This window comes from Antrostomus carolinensis, unplaced genomic scaffold, assembly GCF_000700745.2.
Source record: "Antrostomus carolinensis isolate BGI_N321 unplaced genomic scaffold, ASM70074v2 scaffold148, whole genome shotgun sequence".
Lineage (NCBI taxonomy): Eukaryota > Metazoa > Chordata > Aves > Caprimulgiformes > Caprimulgidae > Antrostomus > Antrostomus carolinensis.
Genome location: NW_010332051.1, coordinates 22,349 through 45,129, shown reverse-complemented (window position 1 = coordinate 45,129; position 22,781 = coordinate 22,349). Strand labels below are relative to the sequence as shown.

General features: G+C 40.6%; 1 protein-coding gene across 1 annotated transcript in view; it reads left to right on the top strand.

The window, feature by feature from the left end:
• The window catches only part of COL4A6 (collagen type IV alpha 6 chain), a 91,277-nt gene that overhangs the window by 59,995 nt on the left and 8,501 nt on the right, over nt 1-22,781 (top strand). Inside the window, exons 13-34 of the mRNA XM_010173339.2 lie at nt 426-485; nt 1,379-1,423; nt 1,710-1,763; nt 3,097-3,166; nt 3,885-3,995; nt 4,808-4,957; nt 6,534-6,638; nt 7,527-7,687; nt 8,704-8,883; nt 9,637-9,820; nt 14,794-14,865; nt 15,287-15,394; nt 16,537-16,758; nt 17,005-17,166; nt 18,128-18,136; nt 19,146-19,316; nt 20,010-20,153; nt 20,422-20,547; nt 20,864-21,045; nt 21,313-21,376; nt 21,887-21,961; nt 22,386-22,493. Coding sequence (XP_010171641.2) covers nt 426-485; nt 1,379-1,423; nt 1,710-1,763; nt 3,097-3,166; nt 3,885-3,995; nt 4,808-4,957; nt 6,534-6,638; nt 7,527-7,687; nt 8,704-8,883; nt 9,637-9,820; nt 14,794-14,865; nt 15,287-15,394; nt 16,537-16,758; nt 17,005-17,166; nt 18,128-18,136; nt 19,146-19,316; nt 20,010-20,153; nt 20,422-20,547; nt 20,864-21,045; nt 21,313-21,376; nt 21,887-21,961; nt 22,386-22,493 — 2,563 coding nt within the window. The remainder of the gene's footprint in view (nt 1-425; nt 486-1,378; nt 1,424-1,709; nt 1,764-3,096; nt 3,167-3,884; nt 3,996-4,807; nt 4,958-6,533; nt 6,639-7,526; nt 7,688-8,703; nt 8,884-9,636; nt 9,821-14,793; nt 14,866-15,286; nt 15,395-16,536; nt 16,759-17,004; nt 17,167-18,127; nt 18,137-19,145; nt 19,317-20,009; nt 20,154-20,421; nt 20,548-20,863; nt 21,046-21,312; nt 21,377-21,886; nt 21,962-22,385; nt 22,494-22,781) is intronic.

Below are 22,781 nucleotides of genomic sequence, written 5' to 3'. Positions count from 1 at the left end.
CTGCTGAAAACCACCAAACGTTGAGCGTGAAGATGCTAGTTTTATGTCATTCTTAGGCTTTAGAAATGAAAAAGGGTTCTCTCAGCACTCCCTTGGGCTTCTGCTGTTAAGAAATGAGATTTGAAATAATTTCTAAATGTTGAACACAATACAGAGAAGCAACGGGAGGGGGTTACTTGCATTTTCTACTGAGGAATGTGCCATGGTTTAAATCAGTGGAAGAAGAAACACACTGCACGTTCTGCCAAGTTTGGTTGATAAAGGTTTTCTCTCTGGGGCAAAAGAGTCCCAGCAGAAATAGTCAGTTCTCCTTGTCTCTCTGTTGTACTGTTTATATTAATAGATGGGTTTGTGCTCATTTTGTCTTAGGGCTGTGCTATTCAATTCCAAACAGATCACAGACTGATGTTGACGTTTTTCCTCAGGGCTTTGGAGGTGTTGGAGAAAAAGGAGAAAAAGGTGTGCCTGGCTTACCTGGTGGCAGGGTAGGTAACTTTACAAAGTCCTTGGATGCCTGTTCTCAAACACATGAAGTGGGCCTTTCATCAACAAAGCGTTCCCAAAGCATGTAGGAGTCTCAGATATAGGACTGAGTCCTGTAGTACCCAGTGCCATACAACAACAGAACCAACAGATAGTTCTTTAATTAGTAAAGTCTCAGATTAAAGGTAAAATGAAAGACTTATACAGACAAGGCAGTCCAAGAAAATCATAGAGAAGTATTTAGTGGAGGTCTTAATGCTGCAGGACCTGTGTTTTTCCATTTTTTGTGAAAGCTTCACAGAAAAGGAATCTTACAGAAGGTCCAAAAAAAGATAATAAAGAGGCCTTGCAGGGTCTTTAAGGAACTCCTAACCAGTGCCAGAACCAGCCATGAGAGAACACAGGTAGGTGTTTGGGGAAGAAATAGGCAAGCTGGTTGATGTTGGTCTAACTATTCAACGAGTGTGGGAGCTAACAGCATGCTCAATCACACATCAGCCACAGGTTCTTCAAACCACCATGACCCTGCAGAGATGCACTTATACATAACAGGACCACCAAGGCATTCTGTTCAGTATGTGCAGAATAAATTGTCGAGATAGGAGGTCTCAGTTGCATTAAGTTTCATGGCTTTAGCTTCCTAGTAAGGTGAGACACCATGACTTACGTAACTCGAACTGCCAATTAGAAAGACAGTGGCTAAAGATAAGACTTCCTTTATCAGTTCTGCTGAATTCTTTCAATTCTGATCATTAATATTTGAAAGATATGGAAAATCAGTGGTAGCTTCTCCTTTTGAAAGTTTTACCTTTTCATTCTTTGATGCTGAGATATTTGGAGCCTGATATAAGACTGAGATGGAGCCTCTGAAAGTTAATTTTTTTCTCTGTTCTAGGGTCTTTTGGGACTGGATGGATCTGATGGGATTCCAGGGAGAAAGGTGAAATTTCTTTTCTTTTTTACTGCACTTACAGTACGTCTAACTGCTTAAGTTCTACTGACTTCCTTATCTAGTGGCTCCAAGCTCTCTGATGGATGAATGCACCTGCCTCGTTAAAATAGTGAGAGCTAACTAGAAAGTCCACATAAAACTCTAGATCCCTTTAACTGGACAATGAATTGGGTTTGTGATCCAGGTCTAGGCACTGCAGATGTCTCAGCTAACAAATAATGCCATTGTCTTACTGTCTCACTGTGTAACAATGTTCCCCTGTGTGGCTTTGCAGGGTCATCCAGGTATTCCCGGCTATCCAGGACTGGATGGATTTGAAGGCATGAAGGTAATTTATCAAATGAAAATGCTAAAACATTGCTTTTTAAAAGATGTTTGCATTAATAAATATCATTGCCCCAATCAAATATCTCTTTATCTCTGTAGCTCTATAATTTTCAGTATGTTTCAGTTCCTCGTTTACTTCATTGTTAAGGATAAAAATGAGTAGTGTCTGTACTTTGAACGCTCGGATATTTTAATACATTTACAATATTCATTCATATAACTTCATGACTTAAAATTGTAGATGTAGCATCTGTGGTCTCCTTTATCTTTACATCAGTGCCATACTTACTGGACAATTGAGGCAAGATTAGATGGAAGTAAGTGGATGTTAAGATAGTTGCCAAGGCTATCTGAAGTCTTAGATCACAGATCTACAAGTATTGACAAGCCTGAAAATAATGTGTTCAGGTTTTTTTGTATTGGAGGTAGACAATGCATAGTGGACATTCTCTGGGTATCTCACAACTTGGGCAGTCAGACATCTAGCAACTGAGTGGAAAATGATTGGATAGTAGTTTGCTGTGAAAAACACTTATCTGCTGCCAAGATTGCTATATGGTTGGCAGGCATGTGAAATGGAGATGCTGAAGGGCTTTTTAGTGCAGAGCACATGGAAGAGTAGTAGTACAGGTTTATGCAGAGAGGAGTGTTACTGAAAGAAGCAACAATGTGTGCACTGCCTTAGCACACTGCATGGTATTTATATTATACATATGCTGGCAATTTGGACAGCAGTCAGATTTTGCACTTTCTGTCTCAAAGAGGATTTGATACTGTGTTAGGGTGACAGAAAGGAATGATACTGCAGTTTGTCACAATTTGCTTGTTCTACCTGGGTGATTTTATGGAAGAATCCATTTTCCTGGAAGCTCCTATTATTGAAATTCAGAATTCTAAGGCAATAGAGAGCTGCAGTGATTTATGTTTTTTAAAAATGAGTATGTTTATAGCAGCTCTCTCACTTTTACCACAAGGTGAACAAATATGATCTACTGATACTAGTCAATATGCTGATATAACTGGTCTCCAGTACACATGGTATACACATGTCCATGCTTCCTGTGGAGGTAAGGAGTGCCTTCAGAGGATAGCCGGATAGTAGCAAACACTTTATCTGAAGGAACCATCAGTTTCATCAGACAGGAAGTAGGTAAGTCAGGACAACAAAGGATTATGAATAGCAGAACACAGTGAATTCTTCACCAGGACAAAGAATGATGGTTAGTCAGTGAATAACGACAGACATTGCTACCATAATACAATCTGTTTCTTGACAAACAGTCTTCCTCTCCATCACCCATCTGAATGTGGCGTGAATCTGTTTTCTTCTACAGGGTGAATTAGGTGACATTGGTCCCCCAGGCCCTCCTATCGTTATTGACAGGGAAGGTGTAGTCATTTCAGGTACATGTTTCCATTTTGTTTTGGAACTCATCTAAAGCACCTTTTCTGATCCAACTTTCCTTCCTACTATATTTTACCACTTTCCACATTATGTATTGGGTCTAACAGATCCCTTGTTATTTTTCCTTTCATTTCTGTGTTGTTGGCATACAAATACACTTGGTCCCATGTTTATAACTTTAGAGTTTACAATAAACCTTTCATCCCTGCATTGCAAAATGTTATGTTTCAAGGCAGAATGCAATTTAGTGCCTGAGAGGCTGACTGTGTGAGAGCAAGGGCAAGTGCTGTGTGTCTACCTGTGGGTCTGTCTTCAGTGTACTAAGGAAACATGGCTTCCTTGTGTTGCTTGGACATGGGCTCTCTGAATGTCATTCTGCTATTATTTTTTGTTCAATGTGGTAAGAACATTGTTGAGAAAATTAGCTTAGTTAATGCCACAGCTGAACGAAGGCTGGATGGGAACAGTCTCTGAAGCTATAAAGTAAGGGGACAAATCATGTGATCTCTCCTATTCTTCCTCCTTCACATGCAGTCAGGTTTGAAACAGGAATCATTCCCGTGATTATTAACTTTGACTAACAGGTGTACTGCTCATAGCTTTGCAGCCTTTACTGTCAATGAGATCAGTGGCCACTGGGGTAGTTGACTGAGCAGAGTCTTTCAGCAGAAATTCTCATGAGATTTTCCTCCTTGTCTTTCTGTATTTCTCCAATAGGTGCCCCGGGTGACCCTGGAAACCCGGGAATACCTGGTCCTCCAGGAGACGAAGGGATCAGTGGTTTACCAGGCCTTCCAGGAGCTCCAGGATTTCCAGGCCTGGAAAGAGGTAAAGCTGCTAACAGTGCCCTTAGCAGGCTGCTTTCTGTGTTTGTTACTGAGAAGACTGGGTAGTAGACTGGAGATGGTGAAGGTATTGGAGCAAGCCTCTCCATGCTGCTTCAGCTGGTTGATGTGCCGACTGCTGTACGAGACATAGGAGGCAGTAGTGGCACACAGGGAAACAAAGTATGTTGACCTGGATGGGACCAGAGTTAGTCCCACAATGATTACAGCCCAGAGAAGTCTTCAGATGAGAATATTTGGTGTAGCAGTGTACACAGGAGGTTGGTTGGTTGGTTGATTTCCATTTCAAATGAGTTGATTGGCAAAACCTTTCTTACATTTTAAATAATAGCAAATTTTTTAGAAAAATTATTTTTTAAATGACTTTTCATATTTGCAATAGAGAGCTAACAGATTGGCTAGATAAACCCTCTGTAGGTGGAACCCATTTGTCCCATCAAAGATCTCACTTGAAAGTTTCTGGTCTACAATCATCCAGAGACTAGGAACTATGAAGGAAATTATCTCGCTCAAAGGAAATCAGGAAATAAATAAACTGCAGTCTTACCATAGTTAATTGTCTAACTGATCAGTGGGACTTAAATGCAGCCCTGTAAAGTTTTTTAGATGACCAAAGGGGTGTGTAAATGGGAGCCAGTGGATGCCTCTGATTAGTAAGTTTTTCTTTGTGTGCAATTCTGAATTGTTCTGTGCTAACGTGGTTGCAGTTCAGGGTACAACAGTAATTTTCATAACATAAAAATACTAGAATGCGTTTGTTGCTAGAGAGCTGCTCATTGTGTCATTGTTGTCTAGATGGAATGGGGCCTGGAGGATCTCCAGGTATTCCAGGTATGAAAGGTGAAGTGGGAGAACCAGGAAGAGCAATGATTGGATTACCAGGCCCTCGAGGCAGAGATGGTTTACCAGGTCTGCCAGGAGCACCAGGATTGCCTGGCTCACCACGTATGTATGTTTTTAACACCTATTTTTATATTGGATTCAGAGTGAAAGAAGACAAATAATAATTTATATGTTTATTTCTTTGCCACTGAGGATTATTAATCTGTGAATCTTAAATGTTTGGTTGACACCTCATTGTGATTGTAACTCACAACCTGAAATATATCTATATCTGCAGCCACCACTCTGAAGCAAGAAAACACAGCTCACTATTGTTAGAGTGGTAGCCTGAGAGACTGAAGCACAAGTTTGTGTAGACACAGAGGACTTTGAAGTTCTAGGCTAATCTGGCTTAGATAAAGAATAGACCATGACCTTTTGAGCACCTGGGGTAAATATCTAGTCTTGTGAGTAGGTATTTTGGGTACCAGGGGTCAGATAGGATGTCTGAAGAGACAGTTTTCAGACCTAAGGAAGTATGATTTCATTTTTGTGTGTTCATTTGTATGAATGCCCTGATTGGATTGATTATGCATTGTTTTGTTTTCCTCAGAAATTGAGTATTATGTGAAAAGAGTTTATTTTATACAAGCCTTGTGTTTTACCATTCTGCCATAAACTGAGTTCAAACAGCCTGTTTCATTTTTGAGAGCCAACCTTTCCAAAACAGGAGCACAGTCCAGAGGTGGAACCAATGAGCATGATGTGATGAAATTATTTTCTGTGGAGAAGAAATAAGTGCTCTCTTATCAATAACTATTTGTGAGTCAAATCCAACTCATTTTTTCTGCAGAGTCTGTAAAGCTCTTGTACATGTTTTTAGCTGATGGTTGCAGTTTGTTTCCATGGAACATCAGTCGGGTGCTGGTCAGCACTCCATCTTACTGTTGTCCCTGAGGGGAAGGGTTTTCAGACACAGTAGTTTTAGATTATGTTAAATCACTTTCCACTGCTGTTTGTGTCAGCTCATGCTTCATTCTATTCAGCATATAAAGAGATGTAAAGAATAATCATGCAGTTATAAAGTGAGGGGCAGGAAAAGTCCCCTTAACCTTTTTGCCCTTTAGTCTCTTTCCGGAGCTCCAGCAACTTAATGAGAAATCAAGGAGCTCTGCAAAGGCAGGTAGCCCTGGGGATGACTCTACCATGCCAGCAGCAGCAGAGACACTGCTGGTATATGATAGCTTCTGTGTCAAGAAAAAGGGCAATAGCCAGTCATCACAATCACCAATTTGTCCCTTGAACTTCTATCCATTCAGCTTCTCTCAGAGCTATAAAGGCACATCTACCATGAACTAAGTCACTTGACCTTCTTTTTACAACCTGTTTGCAGTTTGATTAGTTCTTCAGCCAACTGTTAAGGCTTTGAAAAAGTGCAGTGGTAGAGCAGTAGAGGAATGAAACTCTTGCATCCACATTGTGAGTGCTTTTGCTTTTCTATATGATAAATTAGAAGCAAACATGCGTCAGAGGACTGCAGCCTGTGATACCAACCAAGTTCCATCTCCTTGTGTAACTTCCACAGTTGCAGTTTGGTCTGGTGCCATTTCTCTCAGTTGCATAACTGACATTGTAAGTAATTAATGAGCTGGAAATCTAGCCACCTCATGGCTTTTGCTTGCCTTCTTTCCGCACATAGGCCCTTCATTTCCCCCAGACACGATCCTGGATGGAAGGATTGGTGCCACAGGGGAGCCTGGACAAAGAGGGCTTCCAGGAGCTTTGGGTCCAAAAGGATACAAAGGTAATTGACTCGTGTTTTGGGAAAACCTTTTAGCAGTCATTGGGCCTCAAAAAGATTTTGACACATTGCTAATATCCTAAGGGATGAGGTGGAAAAGTCTTTATGACAAATCACAGGAGGCTGAGATGGATTGAAGGAACCAACAGCCTTTACAATTGCCAGCATGGCCTGCAAAATCCTATTTCCTACTTCCTACTCTGATCAGCCAAATAGGCAAATAAACAACTCATACCCAGAAAATTAGCTAAGTTATACTTTAAAGCTGTAAGGTGTAATGAGACTTAGAAATAAAATCTTGTTTGCTGCTTTTTGCAATACAGGCTGGAAATGACAGAGAAACTTAATTTTATTCACCTCTCTACTAAAAATGATGAGAATTTGAGTCTTTGTGTGTGACAGAACCAGCCACAAAAGCTATGATGACACAGACATCACTTGCTTTGTGATTGTTTGGATCCATGGCCAGTTCTGATTCAGAGAAATAAAGATATCCATCTGAGGATCATTGTAACCTACTGTTAAGAGGGAGTATGGATTTGCTTTTTCTGACATATAACTATCTCCTGAAAAAAAACACAAGACTTCTTTTCTAAAAATCTCCTAAAACCATCCATGTAGGAGAGTCTAAACCTTTGGGAAGAGGTCGAAAAGTGTTGAGGTTCATGCTGCACGTGGTAATTTGGTGATGGGCATTGCACAGAAATTAACCTGGACAAAACCCGAGCTCCACTTGCTTAACACATTGCCTGAGCGGAGTAGGCACAAAATCAAATCACATGAGAATGACTTCGTCGTAAATGAATCAATAACTACTTTTGGAGCTTTTGCAACTGGAAAGGATCTTTATCCAAAGGAAACTAAATTTGAAGTGTTGACTGTATTTTCCAGGAGAAGCAGGTGATTGTGCTTGTGATGGAGGAGTTACAAGAGCTGGTCTAAAAGGCATCTCAGGTCTTCCAGGTCCATCAGGAAGCCCTGGTGTGCCTGGGATTAAGGGCGTTGCTGGAGACCCAGGCACTGTGGGTGCACCAGGACTGCGAGGCCCTACGGTAAGGCATGAAGAGTTTATATTCGTTGTCATAAATGAAAGGAGAAAAAGTGCCCATATGCAATTGCTGGTGTTGATTGTAGTGAAAGCAGAACACTTTTTTTTTTTTTTTGCATAATTTCTTTTACTTTTTTGGATTTTTTTTTTTTTTTAAAAGCAACAGAGAAACTGACCTATGAAAAGAATCTGAAAGTAGAGAAATTATCACCTATAAAAAATGGAAGAAGAAATGGTTCTTAATTGCACAGAGAATTGCACGTTTAGCAGTCAAGAGAAAAATGGTAACAATTATTCATCCCAGAGCTTCTTGGCTGTAAGCACACATGGATTAGATCCAGGGCTCTTCCTAAGTGAGGGCTGACTGGGAAAGCAGATATGTATCTGCAGGGAGAGAAGACCTGAAAAATTGAATGGTGAGACCTTTCCACATCATTGCTCCTAGCTTTGAAATCTGTGTGCCATAGATGCAGTCTCCTCCTCAACTGCTGTATGCTAAATATGTTAGTGAGAGTTGAGCTGTGTTTTTTATGAAACAGCAACCATAACAAACAGGATTTTCCAAAGCGCTGAGCATTGCTTATTGCCAGTATTTACTTTTGAAAATCATAGTCCATAAAGATGCCAGTCTTTTGTCTTCAGAGTATCTTTATTAGTAAATGCAGCACACCAAGTAATAGGGAAAAAGATTCAGTACTTGGGCCCTGTAATGTCATGAGTGATGTAATGTTCCCAGATGCCATCCAAGGTTGCTGTCACTATAGTGCTATATACCAAGGTTTGGCTTGCCTCTCTAAAGCTGTAGTGACTTTATTGAAACAATAATCAAACCTCCTCTCACCTTTTTTTTTTTTTTTTTTTTTTTTTTTGGTGTGTGTGTGTAATGTATACAATAGAAAATCCTTTGGAGATTCTTTTAAGCTCCAGTCATTGTGTCTTGTCCTCACATGACATTTTTAAGAAGCAAATAATTTTCTCTGCATGTTCATATTCCTGGTTTTTTTATCTTTTGGTCTTTAGGCTTCAGCTGGTCAGCAAGGTCTTCCAGGCCTTAAGGGAGAAAAAGGGGATTTGTCCTATGCAACAGGCAGAGGTGCTCGTGGGGACCGTGGTACAACAGCACCCAGAGGACCTTCGGGCATCCCAGGAAGCCCTGGCAGGGATGGACTTCCAGGCTTGCCAGGCCCACCAGGCCTTCCAGTAAGTTCAGATTAATTTAGCAGCAGTGTTTCAGAAATGGAATAAGCAGACACTACAATAGAATCATAGAATCATAGAATCATAGAATGGTTTGGGTTGAAAGGGACCTTAAAGATCATCTAGTTCCAACCCCCCTGCCATGAGCAGGGACACCTTACACTAGATCAGGTTACTCAAAGCCTCATCCACCCTGGTCTTAAACACTTCCAGGGAAGTGAATAGAAAGGCCTGGCTTACTAGTCCTGATTAGCCCTGTGGTAAGTCTCCAAATTTATAAAAAGGTCACAGTCCTTGAGCACAAATTTGTATTATTCAGGATTAATAATTTGCACTCATTATGCCTCTGGCAGTCAAAAGATGATAAACTTCCAGTAGTGGGGTGGACCCTAATGTTGCTTTATGTTGTGTCCTAAAACATAAAAGACACTGTAGGTGTAATTATGAGTCAAATATGGGAATAGAAAAATCATACCAGAATCTTTTTACTTAAAAATAAAGTAAATGTCTTTCAGAATATGTAGTATTTACATTTTGGCAAACATGTCATAAAATATTATTTTTAATAGTCACTGAGTTTTCATGCATTTTGAAATAATGATGGATAATTCACAGTGGTTTCCATGGACCTTCCCAGGCCTGTCTGAACCTTGCACAGAACCAACCAAACTCTCATACATTTGTTAAAATGATAGTGGTGTATATTCTTTCTACATCTCTTTGATTTTCAGCTGCAATTGTCTTTGCTGTGCACAGGGTGATGGTGGGCTGGGTTTCCCAGGTGAAAAAGGACTGCCAGGATTACCTGGCTCCAAGGGCCATCGTGGAGAAACTGGTTCTCCTGGCATTGGATATCCAGGTCCTAGTGGAGTTCGTGGGCTGCCAGGTGATCCAGGAATGGATGGGTTTCCAGGACAAGCAGGTCTTCCAGGCCCTCCAGGTGGGTGTTGCTGGCTCTGCTCTTATTTTGAAAAGGTGCAAAGCTGCTGCAAGTCAAATGACACTCAACTTTCTGCTGTGCTTCTAACCAGGCCAGAAGATTGCAGTAGATTAAAAATTGCTCTTTAAATTAATTGAAACTACTCTGTGGGCTCACCAGATCTCACACAGCAGTAGCAGCTTTCTCAAGTTGTTGTGTTCAGGAGGACACAGATAATAAGTAACTGATACTCAAATAGTACTTGAATACTAAGAGTGTTGGATGGACCTACTCACTGACTATGATTGGAGAACCATTTTACTTCAAAGGTAGATAGGAAGATTGATAAAATTAGGTTTTTAAAAAGCACAGCCCACTTCATTGTCCAGGAAAAAATAGTAACTAACTGGTATCTGAGACTTCAGATAGCAGTTTTCAGAACTATTAGTATTATTGAAATAAGAAGAGCTCTAGTTTTGGGGGTTTTTTTAAGAAGAAACTGTAGTACATTGTATGTATGAGCAGGCATTGGTGACTAAGGCATTGTCATGGCAGTCAGGTAGGGCGTTCAGTTATGACTGGTGCAGCCAGCTCTGGGCTGTTTGCTTCCTTGAGGTACTACAGTTTGGCTCAGTTGGTACGTCATTATATGTACCTAAAGCATAGTATAATGGCAAGTATGTCTAAATGTTTATGGAAATTGTTTTCATAACAAAATGACTGCACAGAGCTAGTCCCAATGTCTTGATTCTGTGTCAGCAATTTAAATGTAATTTAAGATAAATAATATTTTTTCTTTGCTGCTGATTATTTTCAGTGTATTTTCCATTCTGTGTTTACTTCAGCTTCTAGATTTGTAGTTCAGTCAGTATCAGTAATGCAGAACCAATAATATATTTGCAGGCATAATATTGTTGCATAGGTTTCAGGCCTGATGAACTGATGTTCTGAGTTCAAAAACCTTGGCAGTAAGACCACTTCAGTATGAAGAGTTGGCAGAGGAATCTTAAACCCAGAGGGAGGTGAGAGCTAGGCCAGAATAGCACTGGGAAGGTTGCACAGACATGCTGGATGGCATGTTACCTCACATCAGTGTCATGCTGGGTTGTTGTTATGGCGTGAGGAGACAGCTAGCGTTAATGTCCCCCTAGAACAGTCTGCATAAGCTTTTTTTCCAATTCAAGTCACATGCTAAATGCTAAAAGCTTTACTAATTCATAGCTATGAATGCTTACATCTTTGGTAAATTGTCTCTTACAAAATCCACTAAATTAAAATTGCATTGTAAGATAAGTAAAAGTAAAATGCTCTGTGCGTGATGTGAACTCTAGATATTCTGTGGAGCATATCAGAAGCCAGCTTATTTTGAATACTACATCAAAGCTTTGCTAACAATGAACAGTCCTTTGTAGAAGAGTATCTATAGTCAAAATATGTGGGAAAGTGTGAATAACTCATTAGCCAGTTCAGTTTGCAGCTCCGTAGAGATGTGTAAGAAAACTTGTGAATGCATCATTCCCCTCATACTAGGAAATAATTTACATACATTAAAAGACCTTTTGATGTAGTAAGTTTCATCTAATATTAAAGAAATGTCGGTGAGTAGAAGAAAGAATAATTTCTTATACTGCCCAGACTGAAAGGCCTTATCGTGAAAATGAGGAAAGACATTTAAAAAGAAACTGTGACCTATTGAAGTTACCATGTCAAAGACACCACTGAGGAATTTTGCTGAAGTTCATGCCACGTGCAATAAAACAGGGTGAAACAGTCTCACTTTGGAAAAGTCTAACTCAGTATTTGATAAGAAGCTAGACCGATTTTACCTGGTATTATGAGATTACTCAAAAATGTTAGAATTGCCCTTATTTTGCTTTTATGTCTGGCACAATGGTTTCTTAATTGTTTAATTGGGATATTATTGTGTAAATTGTGATAATGTAGGGTATTAAGTAGCTGGAGAACACTAAGTTTTGCTTATATAATTTTTACACTAAGCCTTGCTTACATCATTTTGGAAGGCACACAAGGAAACAGTCCTATTTGCATTTCAGTTATCCTCACATGAAATATCCATTGTTCAAATATTCTACTGCTGGCTAGTGGTGTAAAATACAGTATGTGCTATTTTACACAGGTTTTTTTGGAAAACTCACGTAAGACAGTCCTTAAAGCCACGTGATGTGAATGCAACAGTATTAAACTTGCCTTTCCATCCCAGTTGCTGCCCCAAATGCTTGCTTTTTGAAAAATGTCATTCTTTATTGTACTGTCTCAGGATGAAATGTCTCAGAGATGGACCTCAACTTTTTATTTTATAAAAACATTCAGCATTGGGCTCACATAGGATTGAAGAAAACCAGACCTGAAATTTTTATTTTGTGTCCCTACCATTTAACTTTTACTCTATCAAAAGAATGCCCTGTCAAAGTGTACCCAAGTACAGGCAGCAATGTGTGTGTTACATCTCACAATCGTGGTATTAGGTGCCCATATCCATTTGAAGCATATATTGGATCATGGGTATTTTAGTTTTTGAACCTCTGTTCTTAAAGCTAGTGCTGACTATAAAGATACGTTGCTGTCACAGATGGAAATGGAACACTCTTTGGCTTTGTGTAAGAACTGAAGTTATTGCAGCCCTCTGTAGATATGTTTTCATGAGTATAGTAGTTTTTAAATCAGTGAATGCCTTACATCAAGATAAAAACAATGAATTGAGAACTGACCTTTGGTTCTCTCACATCAAAGGAGAAAATATTCTGATGTTTCCCTCAGCGTTTGCATAGCATCTCAATACGTAAGTAGATGAGACACCCTGGGGTTGTGTTCCCTCTCATTCCCTGCTGCATCGCACTTTCCACGTGAGCCTTGTTTGTTTCTTTGTATTAGAGCTGTTATCTGTTAGCAGCCCCTGACTAGATAGAATTTGAGATTAGGATTGTTCTTTCTTCTCAAAAATCTGAATAATGGAATCAGTCACACAAGTCAGAATAATGAAATCATGAAAATCAGGGTTGAGGTTGGAATGAAAGGGGGTAGAAATGAGAGGTCAAACCAGAATCACTCTCTCATTTAGCACCATGAGAGGGGGCTGCTCAAACCTGCCTGGGTTTGGGGCTGGACCCTGAAGCTTAACTTTCCATCTCTGGTTGGATGTGGGCATCGAAGTCAAGCTTTTCACACAGCCCTTTGTGAACTGAGTTAAAATCTACTGAGAAACACCCAATAAGAATGTCATTGAAACAGTTAACCAGTTCTTAGCACTTTCAACCAAAAAATTCATAGGGATCATTATAGCCTTTGCACCAGAAAAGACATATTGGGTTACTTTATGAGTTTTTGTCCTGGCCTATGTCATTTTGAGACCCCTATTCTCACTGTCAATGTCAGAAGCTAAGAGCCTTTTTATTATCCATACAAAGTCCACCAGTTTATCCAGGAAATAGTTTGACTCAGGGTCTCTTGTTAATAAAATTCGTTAGTAATCTGAAAATGTTAATCTTTTCTGAAAAAAAAGTGTTTTGCTTGTGTTGCTGTGCTGGAAGAAATACTTCCAGTGTTGCCTGATTTAGACCAGATTACCTCCTCAGGACTGAAAGCAGTCACAATTTGGAGTGCTATTGAATGAGTGATGAATAAATTTGGCTTGTCAGTCTGGGAATGGAGCTTGAATGGAAGGATCCTGCAAAGAGAGCTGTAAGGAGATGAGAAACAATATATCTCAGATACCTGATTATCTCATCCTTAATCAGCCTTGTAGTTGATGCCAGATTTGAATTAGCAAATATTGGGCAACAGTGCAGTTAGGCAACTGTTTCTCTGTGCATATAAAAGTGTTTAGAGTAATGAAACAAACCCGCCTCTATTCCCCAGATTTGCTTTAGTAGTCATCTTTTGTGTGTAATCTAAATAGCTTTTAAAGTTCTTCAGATTTTAAGTTTTAGAAAGTATATCTATGATAATTTAAGGCTAAGCGAGCTGTTACAGCATAGGAGTTAATTCTATAGTTCTAGCACAGACTCCTCTTAAAATAACTGGAAGCATTTCTGGAGCTGGAAAGTCTTTAATTTGTTTTTGTGGTAATAATTTCTGTGACTGTGTGAATGCGACTTCAAATTGTCAGTGACCTACAAGGAGGAATGTTGGAAGTGTTTGAGATTTTTCAGGTAAATCTGATGTGCTAGCAACTCTGATAATGCCACATAAATTTCATTCCACTGGAGAGGGATTGCTAGTACAAACAGAACCTTTTTTCGAGAGGTGGAAATCAGTCAAAGAGCTTTGCAGTTGCTGAGCCTTCTTTGCTCCTAATAATCTTTTAAGCTATGTGGTTATTTCTTAGTCTGACAGACTGTAGAAGAAACAGTTGGAGAGCAAGGCTGAAATAAAAAATCCTTGCTATTCCACACTCCATGCATGCATCTCTCTGGCCTAAACTCTTGGGCGAGTTTTTTTAAATACCTGTCAATATTCCCAAGATGTGTACTTTATCTTGCATGTGCACGTTTATTTTAGAATTTCACACTGTAGCATACTGTTTATATACATCTTAGGAACATCCTTAGTTTTTAAAAGTTAGGAAGACTTGTCACCTCCCACTGACTTCGAAAGCTCTCAGCCTGGACCTTCAGCTCTCTGAGCCACAGTCTGCCTTTTCAAAGCCTGTTGTATAGCCCCTACCATAGAGAGGACCAGTTGCTGAGTGGAAGTCATGGATATCATGCTACAGGTAGTCTGCAACAGTATTTGCCACCTTTTACTGGTCATGCAGTAAGTCAGTAGTAGGGATGCGATGAGACAATCACTACATTCCAGATGTCTTTTATTTTCTTTAACGTCGCATTTTTAAGATATCAGCAGTGTTTGATGTGCGTAAGTTCACTCACAGCCGTTTATGATGTGTCCTGTAAAAAACATCTGGATACTAAACGTTCCTCTTCTGACTGTTTCTGAAGGGGGCTGTGTGCAACCTCAGTGTCTCTTTATTTTAGGTATCACCTTGCCCTGCATAGTTCCTGGAGCATATGGGCCCCCAGGGACTCCCGGCTTTTCAGGATTGCCAGGTAGGGAGACAAGCTGATTGTAATGCACTGGCTGACTACCAAGAAGCACTTATTCCTCGAGGAAGATAATACCTGCTAATTAATCTCCTCTGAGTGATAGTTATTCCAGAGAATATGTCTGTTGGCAGAACAATGTTGTTTTTTTGGTTTGTTTGGGTTTTTTTTCCAAAGACAATTAGGCTTAAATCCCATGGAGGATCATGATGACTGCACCATTTTCTTTCCTTTCAAGTAGTCTTTGATCACAAACCCTCTCCTTCTGTGAACCCCTCCTCTTATGAATCTGATGAAACAGCCATGAGACTTTATTTTAAATTGTGTATCCAGCAAGTGTTTTCAGCACTAGCTTTGCAGGAAAAATCTGATCCTGTTTTCTTGTGCTGTGTTTTTGTCTTATTTGCTAATATATTTTTACCCTTAGGTCCAAAAGGCAGCAAAGGCTTTCCTGGCATTCCAGGCCAACCTGGATTACATGGGTCAAAAGGACAGCCAGGGTCTCCAGGAATAATAGGCTTGCAAGGGGAACCTGGTAAGAGGGAAATTACTGGAGTTCTTTTTATTGTCTGATTAATGTGTACAATATTTTATCAAGAGTTGTCTGACCTTCTAGGCCACTTTTTTGCATGGTACATTCACAATGCTCTTTTGAGAGCTCCACTGTGCTCCTTCCAAATGCAGTCTCTACAAGCAAATGGTTACAGCTTGGAAGGAAACAAAAGAAATGTTCAAGATAATTGGTACGTGCCTATCATATTATATTGCTGCTGGAAGAAAAGAGGACAACCAGCACAATTTGTCTCTCCAGAGACCATCATCATGTGCTTTGTTACAGTTTAGGTTAACTACAAGTTTAGTATAAAACTTGTTTTAAGCCACTGGTACTCTGGTATAGGCACGCTGTACACAGTGTTTGGACTCATTTTAGCTGTGGGAATTTCTGATGGTTGTATAAATACAGAGCAAGAAGCAGAGGTGATGAAGGAAGATTCCTAAAGCTAGGTTGCTGTGTGTCCATCAGGTTTCTCTGGAGAGGGCTGAAGAAATCTCTTATCCTTTCACTACATCAAGGTGGGGATGTCATCTTTATAGAGTCACTGATTTCATGACTTAACCCCTGAGCAGTGTGACACATCCACACAACAGTGCAGTTTAGTGGCTGCTTGGTACAAGGAGAGTACTTTCCAGCCCGCCTTGTACCACGCCTGCCAGTGTCTTCTGTCCCACAGTGCCAGAATTTGTCTGACATAGAGGTCAGAGTAAGAAAGATGTGATGAATATAATATCTTTGCAGCTTTTGTGATTGATAGTGGTAGTGAGGTACTGCCTGTCTGTAGCCTGAAATAGCCATCTTCCTCCTTTTTTGTCCTTTTTGCCTGATCTGCCGTCTAGTGAAACCAAGCTTGTAAAGCTGCAACTAGCTGCAGCTTGCAGATACTCCTATTCTTTCCTTTAAAAGAAAAAAAAATAGTATGAAAGGATTTTTTAACTGTTTTAAACAGTTTCATCACTTTCTGTCACCAATTATTGTTTCTAATTCAGTACTGAAACATTCTGTGACTTTCCAAACAACTTTTTCTTGCATTTAAATTTTTGAAATGTTGATTTTGTTAGAAATGATATTGGAAACAAATATTCTTCTGCTGAGTAACGTTTACTGTTTTTCTCTTCAAGGCTTCCCTGGGCCTCGAGGAGAGCAGGGGTCACAAGGACTTCCAGGGCTGGATGGAACAGATGGTTTGCCTGGGAAAATGGGTGCTTCAGGCTTAGCTGGAACGAAAGGAGCTCCTGGAGATGTATTTGGTGCTGAGAGTGGAGCCCCGGGAGACCGTGGCCGACCTGGACTCCCAGGTGATAAAGGGCTTACAGGTGATCTTGGATTTCCAGGACCAAAAGGTAAGCACTGATACACTGCTTGTATCTGGGAATATCAAACTGTTTCTCTTTCAAAGATCTTTCCTCTTTCCAGTCTCTTTAAGATACTGTGTTATCAGCAGTCTAACCTGTTCACGGGTGGCAATTTGCTGGTTTTCTCTTAGAATCTCATGCAACTCAAAGGCTTTTATTAAAACTCACTTTTTAATTTAAAAAGTGTGAATTTTGTTTTATTTGTTCCGTAACATCCCACCTCTCTGTTCCCAGGGTTAGACGGAAGACCAGGCCTCCTGGGTATTAAAGGCAAACAGGGTGATCCAGGATATTCGGGTGTCCCTGGACTGCGGGGACCTCCTGGTCCTGGAGGTCCTTTTGGCATTAAGGGAAAACCAGGACCCTTGGGGTCAGTTGGCCTTACAGGAGCACCAGGTATGTAAAGTCTTCAGATGAAGACAAGTAGCTAACCTGAATGCTGCAATGTTGAGGAAGCGTGGCAGAGATTTGGCGTTTGCTAGGAGTGAGCTCCTACCTCTGGTTAGGGGTAACAGTGCAGAGTTTGAGCCTTTTGCCTCTGACTACTGGACAACTCCTGCCTAGAAATGGTATCACAAGGCTGTAAGAAGTACAGCAGAAACATAGGAAGAAGCATCTCTGCTCTTACATGCTGACTGTGTCATTGACTAATCTTCATTTCCCATTTTCATGATGATTAATTTCTAATGTATGCAGTTGCTTGAAATGTGACTTCGATAGACTGAAAAATTGTCGGCTTTCTCAGAACAAACACTTAAGTCTTCTCTGTCATTCTTTTCACTGGGGCAGAAGAAAAATTTATTTCCCTTCACTTCAAGGGCGGGGAAAAATCACCACTTGAGTACAGCAGTATCTCTCTAGCTGCACTGACTAAAGTGTTTCATAATAACACGATATGCAAGACTTGAGAACCAAGCAAAGAGAATTAGCAGATAATGGTCTGTAACATAACTCATCTGTTCTGACACGCAGAATGACAGTGCTGGAGCACAGTTACAACAAATGAGTGAAAGCAATAATGTAATTTGAGATTAAAATCATAGAGTTTTAAAGTTTTTCTTTTATTTTAACATTAACATTGCTTTTGCCTCTCTGTTGTTTTATGTTTTTGGAATATATGCCATATATGACTTTCGTTCAGCTGTTTTTAGAAACCTCCCATTGCTAGGATGATAAGCTCCGAATGATTATGTTTCTTTGCAGCTATAGTCCCTCTGGAATCATTAATTTCTTTTGTACCCTTGTTCTTTCTGTTTACATATTTTGTCTGTTTTTTCCTTCACCATGTTTCTATTCCATTTATCATCAACTCTCCATTTCTGATGTCACACTGTTTGGTTATGGGTTCTTCACATAGGCTGTCAAGGTGAGAAGATGCAGTGTAGCATAAAAGCTCATGGACTAACAACCTAGCTTTTAATGCTACAAGAATTGCATTGACTATAGGTGATACCCCTTATTATTGCTAATCAAACCAGAAGGCAAAGAACCATTGTAGTGAGAATGCTCAGACAGTAACAAAGCCTGAAGCTTTTAAGGAAATCCTTAATAGGTACAGATTTTAAGTGTATGTGTTTTCTTTGTCTTCTTAAATAAAGCAGCCATTTAATCTTCTGCTTTAGAAAATACTGGGTTGTAGCTTAAAACATTTAAGCCCTGAGTATAACAAAGCTTGTATATTGGTTACTACGGCTGCGAATGCCATTTTTCAGAAGCCACCTGAGTTTTCTCTCTCTTCTTCTCTTTGGATCTGAGCATTCTGTTTTCAATGGTTTTAGCCTTTATTTAATATTGTAAACTATTAGAAGGCTTCAGCTAGAAACATTCTGAAGCATTTAGAGGCAAAACAGTGCATATGGTGTTGGTTTTGTGAAAGCACAATCAGAAGTTTATTCCCTTAGTGAGCACTTTGCTCTTGAGAAGTAACACTTTAACTACCGAGGTGGAAAAGAAACTAGTAAAAGCAAGCCTCTCCAATTGATCTCTGGTTCACCCAGAGGATGGGGTAGGTCGCAGAAGCTGGCATTAATGATGCTCCCCATTCTGGTTTGGCTGCCTTGATGATAAAGGTAAGACCGGTGTGCTACAGTTTGGTGTCTGGTAAATGAGACAAAAATGGACACATCATAAGGGGTTTCACTCTTGCCAGTTGTGTAGTGTTGTAGGCAGTAACCCTCTTCATAGGTATTTTATTATTAGATGACTAATGCTTTCGCAATCCTAAGCTTTATGCCTTCTAGCAGGCTGCATGTGCCATAAGGTCCATTTGCCATATTAGAAACAGTGCTGTGCTTAAAGAGTTTGGGAAGCTGTCCACAAATTGTCCTAGTGTTTGTGTGACATAATCTATTGAGTTCTTTCTTGTATTGATTCAGGACTTCCTGGAGCCAAAGGCTTGACTGGGGATGTAGGTCCACAAGGCCCTGCTGGTATGAAAGGCTTCCCAGGTCTTGATGGTGCTCCAGGATCTCCTGGGGAAAGAGGATTCTTAGGGCCACCTGGGACTTTTGGTCAAGATGGACGTCCAGGTTTCTCTGGGCCAAAAGGTAGGTGTTCCACTAGGGGAATAGCCTGAGATTGCTGTGCCCACAACAAAATAACTTTGTTAATATTGGTTTAGGCCCAACTTGTCAGAATATAATGAAATCGCAACTAGTGTTGGAATGAATTTGTTTTTCTGCTGAATTATGAATGATGGATTTAATTATCAAATCATGGTCATAAGGAGACCATCTTAAAAGCCTTGGGCCCTTACGGACAAGGGATCATGTAAATCAAGATAGAAAAAAAAGAAAATTGAAGAAATTATGAACAATGAATGAAATTTATAGAAGGGAGAGAATGAAGCATGAACCAAATGGGAAGTAAAAATCTACAATCTATATGGTCGTCAAACACCAATACAGTAGTTGGTTACTTGGAGAATTCTGGGTTATTTTAGGCAGAGAGCAATGGAGCTATGTAACTGCATGTTGCTCTCTTGGAAATTGATTGGGTTTTGCTCTCCAGTGGAAGCAGGAACCAGATTCTCAAAGATGAACTGAAAAGTGCTGATTGAAAGCATAATGAGTGGAGACCCATGAGAGAAATGGCTGTGCTGTGCTTGCTCCATGAAGTTTTACTACCCAGATTTGGGTGACTGGTCAGATCCATGCTGTCTCTACCTGCCAGCTAGGTAGGTATGCAGTGTACCAGAAGAGTCTAATTTTCCCTTACTATTTCTCACATTTTCTATACAGGAGAGAAAGGGTCTTCTGGCCTGCTTGGTTTCCCTGGCATGCCAGGCCTGCCTGGTGTCCCTGGGGTGAATGGATTTAAAGGAACTTCTGGCACAGCTGGAGAAAAAGGGAGCCCTGGCGTTGTGGGACTCCAAGGTCAAAAAGGTGAGAAACAGCTGAAAGGCTTTTGCTGGCTGTGCAGCAGAGGGACTTAGGAGGCCCTTCTGAGATGTCTGCGTAGTTGATGTTTTCTTCTAAATGTTCTTTGCTTCCTTGTGAAATACTTTTGCCTTGTTGACAAAGATGCTGAGCATTTACTGATGAATTTGCATCAGGAGACATGGAATTTCGGTTTTTCTCTCCCAGCTTCTACTGTTACACCATTTCTCTGTTACATTATTTTGCAAAAAGATTTCCCGAATTATTTTGTCAGGTGACAGAGGTGATGTAGGTCCACCTGGTCTTCCTGTTCTTGGACCTCCAGAACAGGCACTGCAATTCAAAGGAGACAAAGGAGATCCTGGATTAGCTGGACTTGGAGGGTTCCCTGGACCTAGAGGTATTTCACAACGTTGTGGTTAGTTGTCAGTATCAGTTTTTCAGTAACTGTGCTTATTCTCAGTGGAGTGTGGTCTGTCCTTTTGACAGTGCCTGCACTATTACTATTTCCTGTTCTGCTGTTCATATTCTAGCAAGATTTGCATATGACAATTCTGAATTTTGAGAAAACGGTTTTCCTTTGCAGTTCTGTTCTGCAGAGCTAATGCCATCCCTTCCTCCTCTTTAAAGGGGATCTTTGGGTAACAGGTCAATTGGCCCAAATGAGCTGAATGTCTGTATTATGAAATGAAATTGCACTCTATTGTATAACCCAGGTGACAAAGGAATCCCAGGAAGCCGTGGACAGCTTGGTCTCCCTGGTCCAGCTGGGTCAGCAAGCAAAGAGAGAGGTCTTCCTGGTGACCCAGGCTTCCCTGGTCCATCTGGACAGCCTGGTCTGCCAGGACAGAAGGGTACACATGGTATCATAGGATTTCCAGGAATGCCAGGAGAGAGGGTAAATACCTTCTTAAGTATCTTTATCTTCTCTAAGCAGTCTTAGAAAAAGCCTGTGTTCTAATTGGTACTTCTGTAGCAAAGCAGCAGAAGCTGGCAGAATTTTTCCTTATAAAACTTCCAGATTGTTTTTGTTTGGCTCATACAGTTGAATGACACTTTAGATAGTATTTCTTCCTATATCTTTGCAATCTGTTATCCCACAAGACTCAAACTTGGAACAGCAAGAATAAAAGGCAAAGACTAATTTTTGGGGGGTTTTTTTCAGGGTTCAGATGGTATCACAGGAACACTTGGGTTGCCTGGATCTGTTGGCCTCCCTGGTCCTAAGGGTAGGAAATCTTTCACAGCATACATGGTCTTTCAGTCTTAATATTCATGACTAAAATTAACAAGTAGTGTTCTAGAAGCGTGCGTTGCTGAACTCTAAAGTACATGTCCCCTTGCAAGGGACTTCATTCAGATAAGACCAGTCCCAAGCCAAATGCCTAAATACTTTATGACCCTTTGAAAGTTTGGCCACTGCACTGTGTGAAGCATGTTGGACAGTATGAGAGGCACCCTTCTCTCTCAGCTCCTTGTGTCAAAAATATAAATGGTAGGATGCTGTGGAATTACCCATAAATGTTTGTCTTATGCATTTGCATGAGTGAATTTGCATCCATTGCTCTTTATAAGCATTTTCAGACTCAGGTGCATCACTTACTATTGCATTTGTTTGCTCCATGGGTTTGAAGTATAGGCAAGGTTTATTTTCATAAACAAGACTATTGAGCAGCCCTGAAAACTGCTCCCCACAGTCAATTAGGGAATGGCCTCCGCATCTTGTCTTTCATTTCCAGGTGACCAGGGAGAGACTGTTGGCGTTCCTGGCATTGCTGGAGCAAAAGGAGAGCGAGGGGACCCAGGGTTTCCAGGTAAAGTAGCCCTTGATTGCTCACTTCAAGAATGCAAAATTCTAGAGATTAAACAAGATAGCATTGTCCAATTTGGATATTTTTGTAATCTGTAAATGTAAATACTTTGGTCCTCCCCTGGAAGTGAGATTTGAGGAGTCTGGAATCCAGGTGGGGCACAAATCTGGATGATAATGAACATGTCTGAGAACAGCCCAGTACTAATGCTGGGTCACACTTCACTACTTGCAGAGGAAGTTGGGAACTGGTACTGGTATTTGGCATCCAGGTAGTCCAGTCCAGATTATGGACTGGTCCAGTCCAGCCAGACCATGGCTAAGCAGACAGAAGTGCTGCAGCCTCAACATAATGGTTTCTCATTCTCTTCACACCTTCCTTCAGTTTGACTTGTGCTCTAGCATGCTATCTGTTTCTATCCTTTCAGGAGAGAGAGGCAGAGAAGGACTCAAGGGTGAACCAGGCTACCCAGGAAACACTGGGGTGAACGGACTCAAAGGTGGCCCAGGAGATCTTGGCCAAGAAGGACCAGCAGGTAGGTACTGGACTAGGCATCTGAGTTCTGCATTTCATGGTGTGACTGTGGAACAACCTCACCTTGTTTCCTTAACCTTGATTGGCCTGTGTCAGCTGAGGCTTAAACAAGAAAGTTGACAAGAAGATGAGAATTTTTTTTGACACTAGTGTAACGTATCACCTTGTCCTGTTGTGACTGATGCTGTGGATCAACCATGTAGTGAATCCTGCACAATGGAAACCTAAAGGAATTCCTTTAACAAATAGGGAAGACCTCAGTTAGATACCAGCAGTAGCAACTTCTTTG